We start from the raw sequence: 16,504 nt of genomic DNA, 5'->3' as shown, positions 1-16,504 counted from the left end.
TGGCCCTGACATCTTTTACTGTAACCGGAGAAACTCACCTTTCATTCAGAATGCCTGATGCTGATAGGCTCTGTATACTGTTTTATACAATTTCTCTCCTGGGCCTCTTGCACCCCATTCCAAGGTTTCTGTGCCTCTCTCTCTCACTTTACTGCTTTCCCAGGTAGCCCCTAAGGTCAGGGAAATAGCCTTGGGGAGGAGTTATGAATAGGTGAGATGGGACTCCAGGCCACATGGCACATTGGGCTTGTGAGGCATGATGTCTGCCCGGATTTCTTGTACCTGGCCCTATTGTGTTCATATAAAGTCAACTTAAGAAGCCCAGATATCTCAGATTCTAATTCCCAGGCATCCCTTTCTGATCCCATTTTGCACTTTTCCCCATCTGCTGAATTCCTTTCACAGCCCTCTAGAATTTATCATCAGCAAAATCTACCACGTTCAATATTCTCTTCTCTATCTGCTGTAATGGAAAACTGGCTCTCCCCAAAGGACCTCTGAGCAGCAGCTGCAACTTCTTCTTAGTTTCATTTGTTTTGGTTTTGGTGTTGGGGATCGAATCCAGGGCCCCATGCATGCAAGGCAAGCACTCTACAAAACTGAGCTATATCCCCAGCCCTTCATAGTTTCATTTGCAAACATCCCATCTCTGAACTTTTTTTTTTGCTGCTTGTTAAATCCAGGGCCTTGCATGTTAGGCAAGTGCTCTATCATAGACTGAGCTGTAACTCCAGCTCCTGGCCTTTTATTTTCACCATCTCGAAAGTCCTAATACCAACTAAAACTTGAACCTATTGAACATATACCACCATTCTCATTGGGCATCATACCTCCCTTACCTTGCCCCCCACCCCTAATCCTATCTTTTTCTCTTCATGCACTTTAACTTTCATGGTCAGTCATTGTAATTGCTCCCTTGACACTACCTTCAATTTCTTTTTAGAATTAGGGTTAGGGTTAGTTACTCATTTTGTAACTCACAGTTTGGGTTAAATCCAATTCTCCATCTACTTTGGGTTTGTATCTGTAAAAAGTACTCGACTATGCCAACTGGGCTCACTTTAAATACCTGTCCTCTAACTTCAAGTGCTTGTCGGGTATCACTCCATTCCCCTTGGCCCACCAGGAGTGTGTAGCTCACCATGCTTCTGAGCCGCTTACCTATGTACTCTCCAGATGGCTTTTCTGTTCTTACTCTCCTGAAATCACCAACTCCACCATGTATCCTCATTCTCAGCTGATAAACCTTAATTCCTACTTCACTGAGAAACAGAAGTAGCAAACAACCCATCTACATTTGGACTATATATTCCATCTTCTCTCTTGCTTTTACAGATAAACTGTCCACACCTGTATACAAAGCCAATCTTTCTGAGTACTAAGATTCCATCCATCTTTCTTGACTATTTAAGGGCATGCTTTTGTCTTCTATATTATATACTTGTCTAGTTTATTTTTCCAATCTCCAGCAAACATGCTATTTCTACCATTTTATAAAATCCCTCTTCTCCCAGCTACTTCATCCCACTTATCCCCTATTTCAGCCAAGTTCTTTTAAAAAGATGTCTCCAGAGTTCTTTCCTCCCTCTCTTACACTCACAATTTAGGATAATGTATCTTAAGGAGACATTCCATCCAATTTTCTTTTTGGTACTGGGGATTTAACCCAGGTGTGTTTACCACTGAGCTACATTCTCAGCCTTTTTTAATTTTTGAGATAGGGTTGGAGTTGCTGAGGCTGGTCTTTAATTTGCAATCTTGCCTTGGCCTCCAGAGCTGCTAGGATTACAGATGTGCTCCACCACGCCTCCCTTTTATTTTATTTTTTAGTTGTAGTTGGACACAATAGCTTTATTTTATTTATTTTTATGTGGTGCTGAGGATCGAACCCAGGGCTAGGCAAGTGCTCTAGAGCTGAGCCACAACCCCAGCCCCCACACCTGTCCTTTTAAAAATATATTTTTTTTTTACATACATGACAATAGTGGAAAAATGTTTTTTTAGTTGTAAATCCACACAATACTTTTATTTATTTTTATGTGGTTCTGAGGATCGAACCCAGTGCCTCACACATGTTAGGCAAGTGCTCTACCACTGAGTCAGAACCTCAGCGCCTGGCTTTTTTGTTGTTTTTGACAGGGTCATAAGGTTTCTGAGGCTGGCCTCTAATTTGCCATTCTCTTGCTTCAGCTTTCCAGGTTGTTGGGATTACAGATATCATTACCATGCCAGCTTCATTATATACTTTCAAAAACTTCTTCAAAAAGGAAAGCAAGCTGGATATAGTGGTACATAACTGTAATCCGAGTGTTTCAGGAGGCTGAGACAGGTGGTTGGCAGAGTTCAAAGCCAGCCTCAGCAAAAGCGAGGTACTAAGCAACATCAGTGAGACCCTGTCTCTATTTAAATACAAAATAGGGCTGGGGATGTGGCTCAGTGCCCCTGGGTTCAATCCCTTGTATCTCCCCCCCCCCACCCCAAAAAGGAAAGCAAGATGAAAGTGTGCTAAATATATTTGAAAGTAGTTATACATTTGCCTTCTAGATAGCTGGGGACTTTTTTTCACTATAGATAGCTTCACATCTCTTGCATTTTGTGCCTTCTGAGTTACGTTCTGTCACCCTTATTTGTCCCCACCCCCACCTGTGTGGGGGGATTGAAGACAGGGCCTAGCATATTAGGCAAGTGCTCCCATACTGAATGTTCCCTAACCCCTTTTTCCAGCATCTTCCTTAATTGCGCTTGAACCACCCATCAATCATGACTGAAATAGTACCATGTTTTTATTCACAAACCACAGCAGTCTTTTTCTCTAGTATAATTGCTTAATATTTTTCAAAGTTAATAGCCAGACATGGTGGTGGTATGTGCCTGTACCTTCAGCACTAGGCCAAGGTGGAAAATTTGTTCAAAGCCAGACTTGGCAATTCAGCAAAACCCCCATAGTGAAAAGTTTAAACGATTCAGTGGTAGAGTACCCCTAGGTTCAATCCTTAGTATCACAAAAAAAAAAAAAAAAAGCCAAATCAAGCCCCAAAAAACTCAAAAGACCCAAATATTTCTCAAAGTATAATTTATAGACCAATTTCAGCAGTCACTTGGATTGCTGTTAAAAATGCAGATTCCTGGGCTGGGGATGTGGCTCAAGTGGTAGCGCGCTCGCCTGGCATGCGTGCGGCCTGGGTTCGATCCTCAGCACCACATACCAACAAAGATGTTGTGTCCACCGAGAACTAAAAAATATTTAAAAAAAAAAAAAAAAAGCAGATTCCTGGACTCTAATCTGAATAATGCTTTGGGGAGGTGTAGCTTTAGAACTCTGCATTTTGTTCAAATGGTACAAGTGAGTCTCATTCATCTCTTTCCATAGGCTGAGGATACTTATTCATCCACCAATGGTAAGCACTGGCTGTACATCAAGCAACTGTGATCAACTAGACACAGTCTCTGACTTCATGAGTTTACAGCTCAGTTTCCTAGGGACATTTTCAGGATACCTTTGTTACTAAGCTACAATCCATCATTTCATTTTTTGAGACAAGGTCTTGCTAAATTACTGAAGCCAGACTCAAACTTGCCATCCTCTAGCCTTAGCCTCCCAAGTCATTGGGATTACATACATACTTTCCTGGCTAGTTTTATTTATTTTTTAAAATATTTTTATTTCTTAGTTTTCGGCAGACGCAACATCTTTGTATGTGGTGCTGAGGATTGAACCCGGGCTGCATGCATGCCAGACGGGCGTGCTACCGATTGAGCCACATTCCCAGCCCCCTGGCTAGTTTTAATTTAAACCAGTCTCAGCAATTTAGCTGGGTTTTTAAAATTTTTTTTTTTTAGTTATACAGACATAACATTTAAAAAAATTTTTTTAGTTTTAGGTTGACAAAATCTTTATTTTGAGGATCGAACTCAGCGCCCCACACATTCCAAGTGAGTGCGCTACTGCTTGAGCCACATCCCCAGCAGGACACAATCTTTGTTTACTTATTTTTATGTGGTGCTGAGGATAGAATCCAGGGTCTCTACCACTGAGCCACAACCTCAGCCCTTTAAAAAAAATCTATATGTAGTACTATATGTAGTACTGCTACACCCCCAACCATTTTTTTTTTTGTGTGTGTGTGGTGCTGGGGACTGAACCCAGGGCTTTGTGCATGTGAGGCAAGCACCCCCAACCAATTGAGACAGGTCATGTTGGCCTGAAATTGTTATCTACCTCAGCTTCCCAAATCACTGGAATTAACAGTGATTTAATCACCACCATGCCTGGTGATTTTTCACAAGTTTCTTTGAAGCTATTTGTCATAAGTTTCCAAATAAATAGTCCCCCCCACTAGGGATCATAACATCTGTTCCTTTTTTTTCCCCCAGTTCTGGGAATTTGAATCCAGGGACACTCTAGAACTAAGCTCCACACAGATTTATTTTCTGAGACAGGGTTCACTAAATTACTGAAATCAGCCTTCTAGGTAGGCATCACAACTATATTCTTTTACCAAAGAATCAAACCAAACCTAGGGCCTTATACATGCTAAACTCCCAGCTGCTTCCTCAATTTCAGGGTGCCAACTTAAACTTGTACAGGCTGAATGAACCTAATACTCACACACACATATATAGAAATCTAACATGGTTTAAACCTCCATGTTCCACACAGCTTTGCAAAATTAGCAAGACCAAGTACTCAATAAAAAAGAATTTTTAAAAATTAAGGTTCCCTATGAAAACTGTGGTACTTGAATACACAGCATAAACACACATACACAAAGCCTACAGATACACTCAACATGCAGTATGAATTACAATTTCCATTTTATTTTTTTCCAGAAGATAGATTTTCTTCACTCATTAAGGATGCAGTTTCTTACATGGGCTTTGGTGGAGGTCGTGGGGCAGCACCCTGAAAGGAAAAAAAAAAAAAAAAAAGAAATCAATCAAAAACCACGAATCTGGTGGCACACACCTGTAATCCCAGTGGCTGGGGAGGCTGAGGCAGGAGGATTGCAAGTTCAAAGCCAGCCTCAGCAAATGGCAAGGTGCCAAGCAACTCAGTGAGACCCTATCTCTAAATAAAATATAAAATGGGGCTGGGGATATGGTTCAGTAGCCAAGGGCCCCTGAGTTCAATCCTCGGCAGCCCCAGCTGCGCAAAAACAACAACAACAACAACAAAAAAAAAAAAAAAAAAAAAAAAAAACCAAACCATGGATCTGAGATTACAATATAGTTCAGTGGCTGAGCACTTGCTTACGATGTACAAGGCCTCAGGTTCCTTCCCCAGAACAAAAACACAACAATAACCAAAACCCCCACATAAACAGTTGGTAGATATGGAAGGAGAACACACTATTCAACCCCAAAAATTCCTGAGAATTTTTATGAGTTTTAGGTGTGGGTCCCACCTGCCCTACCACAAAAGATCTTAATTTGATATTTCTTTGGCCCTCACTTATCCATAACTCCTCAAATGTACACATCCTTCTTTTAAAATACTCACAGCAGGTCTAAACCGAGGTGGGGGTGTCCGGTCCTTCCGGGCTTCACGAGATCGATTCCTGACTACCTTGCTGTGAATGGCACAACTCACACAGTAATGCAGCTTCACATACAGCTTGGGAAGCACATAAGCTGACAATAGGGGAGAAGGGAAAAACATCATTAGGTATTATATACCCACCTTATATTATTCTTTCTTGTTCATTCTATCAGTCAAAACTAAACCTATAGTCAACGCATGGTGGCCTACACCTGTAACCCCAGCAACTTGGAAGCCTAAGGCAGGAGGATCACAAGTTCACTGGAGATTTAGCTCTGTGGTGGAGTACCCCAGGTTAAATCCACAGTACTAACAATATCCCCTCCAAACCCATCTTGACACCATGGAAACCAAAATCACATCCTATTTACAAGTAATAAACCCAGAGTCCAGTTCCTTCAACAGCTTTATCAGCTCTAAAGCTAGCCCCCTTCTTGTTGCCTAAGAAAGTAATTTGAGAAAAAAAAGTTACATCACTATAAAAACTAGTCTTCTTTCATCCTCTTCCCTACTCCTCTATACGGATGAGCTAAATCCCCAGCCTTTTTTAAAAATCTGAAAATTACCCAAACTGGTCATTAACTTAGCCTCCTCTTGCCTCTGTCCTCGGAGTCGCTTGGAGGCCAGGACACCCCACCTAGCCTGCTTCCATTCTTCAAATAAATCTTCGTGAAACTGAGTCATTTGTACTTTCCTACAAGCATTTAAATGCTCTTCGCTAATTAAGAATTGTTACATTCACTAGGATTGTCTACAGAAGAGTTTCTGGAAATACAGGCAGTCACATGATGTAAACTTCGGAGTAAAGCCAGGGCACTATCACAAAAAGGCACACTATGCTTCAAGCCAAAAACGAGAACAAATATACCATTCTCTTTTACCAACAACCTTAAAGAAATTGCCTAGAATACTCCAAAAATGCGCCAACAGAGTATGCAAAAGCGCGAGATCGGGGGATAAGTTCAGGTACTAGATCCTTACACAATTAGTGCCAGTGGCTCACTTACCGTCGAAAACACTTGCTTCGGAAATGTCCCTGACGGCTGCGGCCTCCACGATGTTTCGAATGACGAACTTCTTAATGGCCTTGTCCTTGGGCACGCACCTGGCACAGTTCGTGCAACGAATAGGCTGCACATGCCCGCGGCCCTTTTTCGCACGACCATTATTCCTTCTTTTTTTGGTCTGTATCAGGAAAGAGATCCCATTAGGAATTAAGAGGGTGGAACTCAACCAGAATCAGCCATCTACGGGTTCCATTTCGTGCCGGTAACCTAAAAAGTCGCCACTCAGGCTTCTCGAATTTCTAAATCCAAAATCATACGTCTCTCCTCCACCATGGCACTGGCTCTCAATTCCCCACAAACCCCAAATCTGCTCCTTTCAGCCTCCACCCGGAATCCCACGCTCACCACGCGCCACAACTCACCATCTTGGAAGCGAGGACCCGAGAGAGGACGTGACATCCGGCCGGACCTCTTATATAGCGCAAGATCCCTACGCTCACGTGGGGAAAACCCGTAGTATCAAGAACGGAAAACCACTTCCAAAAATTTCTTGATTACTTAGCGTTTCCAAAGACACCCAGAGGAGACAGAGGTTCGTAGGGTTTATTTATGCATGGAACAAGTTAACTTTGGGACTACTTAGCCTGCTGGCGGAAGAAAATTAGTGTTATAGGTTTCGCGAGAAACATCGCGACACCGTAGGTCGGATGTTGTAAATTTGCGTCATGCGTCGCTAAGATCAACTTCCTCCCGGTGCTAGGCCCTAAAACGCTCTTCCAATTAGAGGGCAGAGGAAGAGAGATGTGTGTTGGGGATTGTAGTACAAAGCTGAGAGGTGTTGGCCCCACGTCCTTAGGCCGAAAGTGGCGCTGCACGCGTTTATTTTTTCTTGTTGTTCTTCAGGGGTGCTTTTAAAATGTTGAGACATTTAAACATTTTTTTAAAATGTTGAGACAGGGTCTTACTAAGTTGATTAGGGCCTCGCTAAAATGCTGAGGCTAGCTTCAAACTTGGAATTCTCCTGCCTCAACCTCCCGATTGTCTGGGATTACAGGTTCGTGTCACCAGTCCCGGCCCCTCATATTTCTTTTCTTTTCTTTTTTTTTTTAAGAGAGAGTGAGAGAGGGGAGAGAGAGAATTTTTTAATATTTATTTTTTAGTTCTCGGCGGACACAACATCTTTGTTGGTATGTGGTGCTGAGGTTCGAACCCGGGCCGCACGCATGCCAGGCGAGCGCGCTACCGCTTGAGCCACATCCCCAGCCCCCCTCATATTTCTTTTCTCTGTCCTGCCACAAGACATAAAATTACGAAGTGGAAGACCTTGAAGGAAACAACATTTTGTGAATAAAAGACCGAAATGCGAGACAATGAACTAGAACATTTGTGCTGAAACTGTTTCTTTTTTGATACTTGGGATTGAACCCAGGGGCACTTAAACACTGAGCCACATCCCCAATCCTTTTTATATTTTATTTTGAGATATGTCTGACTGAGTTGTTTAGGGCCTCGCTAAATTGCCAAAACTGGCTTTGAACTCAGGATTCTTCTGCCTCAGCCTCTCTAGGGATTATAGGTGTGCTTCGCTGTACCCGAACTAGAACTGTTTCTTATCTGCCCTTTTAATCCTTGGATCTTTTTAGCACAGTGCCATGAATTGTAGTAGCTCTTTGTAAATACTAACCCATTTAACCCTCAATAAGTCTATAAGGTAGGCACTATTATTATCATCACTTTAAAGTTCGAAAATTTGAAGTGCAAAATGACTTGTTCAGAATACACAGAGCTAGTTAAGAGGTGTATTGGTGCCACTGTATTATGCTGTCTCTCAACTAGCAAACAAATGAGTGCAGGTAAAGGGTGGGTCAGAGATTTTTCATATTTTTGACCCGGACACATGGCAGAAGTGCATTTCTCATTGGTACCCAAACATAAACCCAAATATACATATATACAAGCCTCATGAAATAACACCCTTATGACATAAGGTGCACTGGTATGTTTTGTTCTCTATTTTATTTTAATAAATGCTGACCAAGACCTACAAAGGTGATTTCGCCATTCCTTGGTGTAGTTCAATGGTAGAGTGCTTGCCTAGCATTCTGGAGGCCCTGGGTTGGATGCCCAACATAGCAACAACAAAAACAAAAGGCTGAAACAGGAAGATAACAGCTTGTAGATCAACCTGGGCAATATAGTGAGACCCTGTCTCAAAATAAAATTGTGGTAATGGGGTGGGGAGCTGGGGTTGTAGTTCAGTGGTGGAGTGCCTGCCTGGTATGTGTGAGGTGCTGGGTTCTATCCTCAGCACCTCATATAAATACATTTTTAAAAATAAAGGTATTATGCATGCCTGTAATTCCAGCACCTTGGGAGGCTGAGGCAGGAGGAGGATTGCAAGGTTCAAAGCCAGCCTCAGCAATTTAGGGAGGCCCTAAGCAACTTGGAGAGACACTGTTTTAAAATAAAAAACAAAAAGGGCTGGGGATGTGGCTCAGTGGTTGAGAGCCACTGGGTTCAATCCCTGGTACCAAAAAAAAAAAAAAAAAAAAAACAGAGAAGGGGACCTGCTGGGGATGTTTTCAGGGGTAAAGTGCCCCTGGGTTGGATCTCCATTACCACAAATAAATAAACAAATAAATAATAAAAATCCACACCTCCTTCCCTCACACATTTTCAGCTCCCTTTGAAGAGCCATCAGAAGGCTTGCGCCTTGAGCAGGAAAGGCTATCCTGCAACCACCTAGTAGCTCTAAAGTTAAGGATACTCTTAGAATACAGGCCACTTGAAAAACTGCTCTAGAGCATGATTTGTGAACTGGTGGCAAGTGAGCCTCCTTGGGTAGCATTTGAGCCCAAGATGGAATAGATAGAAACCAAACATTTATTCATATGTCATTCTAAATTCTGAACACAGCAGATTCACTCTTTCTCCAACAACATTTCATTTAACCTTAACCCACTTTATTGGGGCTAAAATCTATTTTCTAATTTTTGTTTTTAGGCGGAAGCAACTATATACATTTTGTCTTTTAACTTTGAATATGTTATTTTCAATGAGACATAGTAAATAATCGATTTTAGATAGGAGTGTCTCCAATTTTTACTTCATTGTAGTATCATAGCAGTGAGATAGATCAGAGTAAAAACAAGTTTAGAATGAAAGGTATAGAAAATAGTTAACACTTAAGACATAATGAAGTTGATTTTTCTACTTTGTTTTTCTTTGGATTTTTGTTGCCTGAAGGTTTCACTGTCATAAAGGCATAGGCAGGCTTTGGACTTACATATTCTTGGGTTCAAATGCTGCCTTTTACTTATTGGCTGATTAGTTTTGAACAAATTATTTAATCTCTCTTGGTCTTTTATTTTTCACCAATAATTGTGATTATTCTTATGCAGGTATTTCTCCAGTTAAATAAAGACTTGGGCTGGGTATTGTGGCACATGCCTGTAATCCCAGTAGCTCAAGAGGCTGAGACAGAAGGATTACAAATTCGAGATCAGCCTCAGCAACTTAGTGAGGCCCTAAGCAACTTGGTGAGACTGTGTCTCAAAATAAAAAATAAAAAGGGCTGGGGATGTAGCTCAGTGATAAAGTACCCCTGGGTTCAATACCCAGCACCAGGGGGAAAAAGAAAGACGACTTTGTACAGTGCTTGGGAATTATGAGATGCTGAAATAGTGGACCCTATCATTATCATCATTCGTGTTATTGTAACTTACATCTCCCTAGGCATGTAATGTGTTTTGCACATGTAGGTACTCTACAAAGGTTTGATGAATCTCTGCTTTGAATAGATAGGCAAGTCAGATTTTCATATCCTGAAGATACTTATAGGACTTCTCATTCTAGGCTGAAATTTTCCCTGTTCTGCAGCAACAACTTGAGCTCTCTGGTCTGATTTACTCTCAATCTTTTTCACCTCCAAAACTGTTTAGTACAGCTTGCTGCAAGGAGATCCCTCCTCCCTCCTAGCAGGAAAGTAAGGCAAAGGAAGGCTGCAAAAACAACCAGGGGTGTTAAATTACTCATGTTTATTTATAACAGACCTTCAGCCAGTACAGTACAAAACTTACAGTAGTATATCTCCGTTACACAAATATTTACTTACAATATATTACATATACAAAATGCTTTGCAATAAGTCTCAAAAGCTAGTTTAACTCCCATAGAGAAAGGAGAAAAACTTAAAAAAAGGTGGGGGGCAGAGGAAGAGAGGAGGAAGTGGAGGGGCAAGGGTCAAAGGAAACACCAAACAGGCTACAAAGGAAACCTTGGGAGAGAGGGAGAAGAGAGGTGGTATTGCACTTGCTTCTGTGGTTTTTTTTTTTTTTTTTTTTTTGTTCTTCATAACTTCTGATTAAAAATATATATATATATGTATATTATGTACACAAGGAAAGAAGCTGCCAGAAGTATTACAAAATCCCACCCGCAGCTTGGACATTGACAGGAAAAAACAAAGTTCTGGAAAAGTGTCTATTTAGAAATTCTTATTTCTTTTTGTGGTGTTGATTTTGAATAGCAATATAAAAGGAAACACCTCTTTACTCCATGTGGGTTTCACTGTGTAGTTTTTGTTCTTTCTTTTTCTTTCTTTTTATTTTTTTATGTAAAAGGAGCTGGGAGAGAGAGCATGAGGATGTTTGAGGTTCCAGAGCTGGAAGGCTCTGAAAAGTAGGATTTTGTACCTAAGACCCTGGTTAAAGTGCAGTGATGGTCTGGAGAGAGACAGGATGCCCCTCTCTCCCCTCCCTAGCACCTGGTCTTGCCCTTCCAGTCTCTGCTCTCATGGGCACAGAGTATAGCCTCAGAGCATAGTCCTTCATGTTCCGGGAGGTTACAGGTGCCAAGGCTGGTTAGGGGAGGGGATGAGGGCACCCTAAGGCTTTGATACCCCAGAAGGGATAAGTCCTTATGAGGTATCATCAAATACACAGCAGACATAGAAGATGTGGGATGGGTAGGTCCAACAGGAAGTGGCTCAATAACCAGAATAGTTCAGGAGAAGCCCAGGTGTTAATCTCAGCTCTGTTGCCATCCTGAACAAGGAGCAAGTACCTAAGGGTGCTGTTGAGAAGACTCTTTACTTTCTCTAGGGACCACTCTCCTCTGAGCTGACTCCCCCATCCTCTGCCCTTGGCAGCACCTATTTATTGCTACATTGTCAAGGAGGAACAATCATCCCACAAGGCCTCTCCCTGCCAATCTGGTTCTCTTGGGAAAACCACAATAATGGGGAAGGAAAAGGGGGGAAAAGAGTTTTTTTTTTCACTTCCCATGATAGGGTAAGGTAGACTCTTCCCAGACCCTTAAGAGCCCCAATCCCAGGATCTGATCCTTAGCCCACCTTTTACCAACCCCCCAAACAAATATCCCTGATAGGGAGTGAGAAAAGAAGAGGTGAAAGGCCAATAAGGAAAGGACACGTGGCAAGAAAGATGGACAGGAAAGGAAGAAAAGGAGAGAGAGAAGGACCAAGAGTTACAACTTGTGAGGTGTTGTGTTTGGTTTTTCACTTTTTTTTTCTTTTTTCTTTTTTTTTTCTTTAAACATAGAAAAACAGCCTTTGGTTTGAATCTCAAGGAAGCAGAGAGTGGGATGGCTGTGGCCCCAGGCAGGGAGCTCTTTGTAGAAAGAGACCTTCACTTGCAGTGGAGTTGTACCTCCTCCTGTCCCTTCTCATGAATCCTTGGTTATCCAAATAGCCAGGGGTCTCTGCAGCAGCCAGGAGAAGAATGCCCCTCCTGCATGTCTGGGAGCTGAGTATAGAAGGGCAGTGAAGGATGACCCCTGGTGAGTTGTGCCTACTCCATTCTTGATGGAACAAGGATGGAATGGATGAGGGGCACATATCCTTGCTCATCCTGGGATAATTTTTGGTTACACTGAAAATTAGAAGAGAAAAAAGAGACATCCTTTTCTCCCTGCCACCAATAACAAGAAAGAGCCCATGAGAGCAGGAATGAGAGTGAATCCTGCTGGGAAGGAGAGGAAGAAGGCAGCATGACAGAGGGGTTGAGAGACCCCTGGTTATCAGGCAGCTACCCACCAGTTTCTCATAGGATGGGGACTGAAAGAGTCCCTGTAAGCCCATGAAGGTCACTAGAGTGAAGAAGTCTGAGAGGTGGAGGAGAGAAAATATTTTGACCCACACCCTTCCCATGCCCTGGTTCCTAATTAGGCACCTGTGGCTCCCAATGTGCCTTAGACAAAGGGTTGCAGACCTAGCCTTGGCCCCTGAGAATATAAAATGGGGTTACTCCACAGAGAGAAAAGCCACCACTTAGCAGAGTGGCAGGTTGAAGAGACTAGGGTGGTGATGAGGATTGGGCTGGGGACAGGGACGAGCTATATCACATCCTGGAGAGAGATCCTGAATGTAGGCTTTGGGGAGCTCATATTCCCAGGGGCAGTTAAGAGGATCCTCAGTCTCACAGTGCCAGGGGAGAATTTCTTCAACCCCTCCTACTTCCAAATGAGGATATTCTTCATTCATTCAAGAATAGTGCAAGCTGCCTAAAGTGAGAGGGCACGAGAGGTATGGAGTACCAGGTTGAAGGGTCCCAGAGAGGAGATATAATGCCACAGAGCTAAGGTAGGGCCATTGGGAGGTATCAGCATAAAAACTGAAAAATCAGATAAAGGGTGAGGATTAAAGCAAGAAGCTCAAGGTCTCTTAATGTGAAGAGGAGCTTCTGACCCCTGGGGCTTTGGATGCTAGATCCACAGGAAAAAAATTAGGCCTACAGTAGAAGGGAGCTGTGGGCCAGAGGGTGAGGGAGTGGCAAGGGAATGCCATAAATAAAAAAGGCAAAGTCAACTAATTAATAAATAACTCAGTGAATATGCTGAGAGGAGAGGAGAAGAGAAAAAGAAGAAACATAAGCAAAAGATCTGTTTCATCACAATGCTTAAATAGGTCAGGGTAGAAAAGAATAGGCAAGGAGAGTCAGGGTTAGGTGTGAAGTCAAGTGGCCAGTGGTGGGGGCTACAATGCAAAACTCCTTGGGGTGTGGTGGGGACAAGGCTAGACACCTATAGTGGGGCAGTGGAGTAGTGGACTAAGGGCACGGGGAGAGGTCACTAGCCCACCTTATGCTCCCCTCGAACAATGTGGGAAGAAAATTCGTACCGGTCCTGGCTGTGATAACCACAGATGTTGCACTCGAAAGGGTCTCTGAAGCCATGACAGCCCATGTGGATGGTGAACATGACGTGGTCCAGGAAGAGGATGCGGCAGTGTTCACACTTGAAGGCCTTCACCGGCTCACCGCTTTCCCCCACCACCCGAAGCACTTCTTTGGAGGGGCCTGGGGTGCCCCGTAATAACCCCTCCTGTGGCTTGGGGTCCTCTTTGGCATAGGCAGGACTGTGCCGGCCCACCACTATGGTGGGAGGTGGCTGGGGTGGGGGACCTTGAGGGAGAGATACCACCCCCCCAACTCGATCTTCATGGTTGCTCTCTGTGTCCGTGGAATCCTGGCAGCCATTGCTAGGGGATGCCCCAGGATCAGTCAGGGAGCCTCGGGCCCGGTAGAGGAGGGGACCTCCATCACCTAGATCCTCGGGTCCCTCACCTGCTTCTCGGGACCCTGGAAGCTCCAGGCGCCCAGGGAGGGGTTGCATCTGGGTGTAGACAGAGCTGATGACAGGAGTGAGTTCTGAGATGCAGTTGGTGGGTGGAAGGCGGAGGGGACGCAGATGTTCTGCACCCACAAAGGCCAGAGAACTTCCAAAGCCAGGTTCCAGGCCATGGTGTGCCACCAACTCCACATCCTTTTCATAGCCACCAGAATTCACATCATAGGGGAGGTCTGAGAGACTGAAGCGCATCTGCTTTTCACCTGTGGAGAAAGATCTCAGCAAGGCTGTCTTTGAATAATTCCTAAGTGCTCCCCAGGATTGCTGGTTTGTTTCTTTTAACCCATGGGGCTGGATATAACATGATCATCATTATTATTGTTTTAATTGTAATTATTATTTGTGGTGCTGAAGATTGAACCCAGGTCCTCACACATGCTAAACATGTGTTTCACCACTGAGCTACACTCCCAGCTGCTTGTAACCTTATTTGTTACACCTCATTTCCTTCCCCCAAGATGGAATGATGAGTGCAGTGTGGTGGGCTCATTCCCTGACTATAGGCTGTAATTTTAGACAAGTATTATCCTACCTAGCATGAATATTTCTTTCATCACTCTCCATAAAACTCCAGATCCTTAGGGACCTCCAGAGTCATGGGGGGAAGTACATGCTTACTTCTCCTCCAAGTCTTGCAGGAGCCTACACAGACTGAAGTCCTTCTAGCCTCAAAACCTCAGAGGGCTTGAACCCCCAAACACCTCCCCTTAGGCTACCACAAGTTCTCAACACTGACTCCTTTCCACCCTCTTGAGGTACATCCTTCCTCATTACTTCCCTCCTGGTCTGGGGATAATTTTTGACACTAGAATTATCAGGTTGTTTTCTTTCCCTAGATCAACCACCAGACCAAAATCTCTGGTCTAATGGCAATCAGAGCTCAAATTTATTTGAGGTGTGGTTTTAAGCTATCGTCTCCTTTCCAACTGGACTCTTACCTACAAACTTCTGGGGGGTGGAACGCTTGCGTTTGGTGAGGCTGTTAGCTAGACGATCGATGAAAGTTGGCCGATCAGATGATGAGTGCAGCATGGAGTCTGGCACCATCTCCAGATCACGGATCTCCTCACCTAGTGGGAAGGAGTTGGGGCAGTAGTAGCTGAGTAGGAGTAGTACTACCTCAAGAAAACCAGCAGGTCAGTAGCCAAGGAGGGTCAGACCTAAAGCCTGGGAAACTATTTACTTTACCCTTCTAAAGCTCAACCCCATATTTCAGACCATTTGAGGATAAGTATACACATTTGACCCTTGATTCTATACTTCTTGTGTTCTCTCCTCTATTAGACTGAAGATACAGAGACAACCTTTCACTACCTCTGGATCTCCCTATAGTACCTAACATAAGACCTTACTCTACACTGATGAGGATACTTAGAATGGGGTGTTTGGAAGATTTAATAGTAGATTTAATGAGAATAACTGTTTCCCATTTTATATATCTCATCCTTCTGTAGGAGGAGGAACTGGAATCACCCTTAACCTGCAATCCTCTGGATCTTCTCTCAACTCCCCCATAGTACTGCTCAGGGCCACACCTGGTTGGCCAGCCAAAGCTTGGGCTTCAGTGCTTAGACTCTGTAGGTAGTTGTGGCACCGTTCCTTGTGTTCCTCCAGGGTACTCTGCTGTTTGTAGCTCCGGCCGCAGTAGTTGCACTTATAGGGCTTGCCCACTGTGGGAGAGGAAACTGTGGAAGATAGACAGCATCAGAGTTACTTCCATGCCCTTGTTCTCAAAATTATCCAGGAGCAAATATACACTGGAATAGGGAGGAAAAGATGTTGCTAAGTTGAATTCTTCTGCTTGTCTACCCTTCTCCAATTTTACCTGCAACAATGGACAGATGGACAAATTTGGGGAAGAGAGACAATGTGCAGCTATGGGAGTGAGGGAATCCCAAGACATACAGCCTCAGACTGGTAATGGGCTTTGATGACCAAGTTGCTGCTCAAGGGAAGTGAGGACCCAAGGCCTTTGTAGGGGAACAGCAGGCAGGCAAGCAAGCCCCACCCCAGGATCTCAGAGTCTGGGGCCCAGACTGCGGTTTAACCTTTCCATGTGGCAGGCAGGTGTAAGTGCTGTTTATCAGACAAGGGGATTTTTTTTTTTTTTTTTTTTTTTTTTTTGCTAACGAACTATGTGCCCTGGTTTGGGGGAAATTGGTGGGCTGGTGTGACAGAAATGAGAGCCCTTAGATCTGCCCTTGTGGGGAGAGGCAGTTTTCATGGACCTTTACTTGTATTTTTACTTCCACCTCTTGCCTGATTTAACTGATTCTCTTCTGTCTCTCTATACTGAGGTACCTACCTAGAG

The 16,504-nt window shown here is 43.6% G+C and overlaps 2 protein-coding genes across 18 annotated transcripts in view; both read right to left on the bottom strand.

The window, feature by feature from the left end:
- Nucleotides 1–4,791: 4,791 nt before the first annotated feature.
- On the bottom strand, nt 4,792–7,122 carry RPS26 (ribosomal protein S26). Its single transcript, XM_081309376.1, has 4 exons — nt 6,969–7,122; nt 6,547–6,724; nt 5,501–5,631; nt 4,792–4,903 (listed from the first exon to the last, which is right to left on the bottom strand). Exons 1-4 carry the CDS (start codon nt 6,969–6,971, stop codon nt 4,868–4,870), a joined length of 348 nt encoding a protein of 115 aa, XP_081165502.1. The 5' UTR covers nt 6,972–7,122; the 3' UTR covers nt 4,792–4,867.
- Nucleotides 7,123–10,574: 3,452 nt separating this feature from the next.
- Nucleotides 10,575–16,504, bottom strand: part of IKZF4 (IKAROS family zinc finger 4) — a 32,801-nt gene continuing 26,871 nt past the window's right edge. For all 17 annotated transcript variants that reach the window (XM_081310273.1, XM_081310259.1, XM_081310260.1 and 14 more), the window contains 3 exons: nt 15,729–15,878; nt 15,132–15,263; nt 10,575–14,396 (listed from right to left, as the gene is read on the bottom strand). In XM_081310273.1, the coding sequence (XP_081166399.1) occupies nt 13,636–14,396; nt 15,132–15,263; nt 15,729–15,878 (1,043 nt within the window). In that variant the 3' untranslated portion in view covers nt 10,575–13,635. The remainder of the gene's footprint in view (nt 14,397–15,131; nt 15,264–15,728; nt 15,879–16,504) is intronic.

This window comes from Spermophilus citellus (genome assembly GCF_964194105.1).
Source record: "Spermophilus citellus genome assembly, chromosome: 10".
In the NCBI taxonomy this organism is placed as follows: domain Eukaryota; kingdom Metazoa; phylum Chordata; class Mammalia; order Rodentia; family Sciuridae; genus Spermophilus; species Spermophilus citellus.
This window is presented reverse-complemented; position numbering and strand designations above follow the sequence as displayed.

Coding starts and splice junctions, on each gene's coding strand:
- RPS26 (XM_081309376.1), bottom strand. Junction 5,632..6,546: donor CGAAGCAAGTGTTTTCGACG/GTAAGTGAGCCA, acceptor CCCTATTGTCAG/CTTATGTGCTTCCCAAGCTG. Junction 4,904..5,500: donor CACCTCGGTTTAGACCTGCT/GTGAGTATTTTA, acceptor TTTTCCTTTCAG/GGTGCTGCCCCACGACCTCC.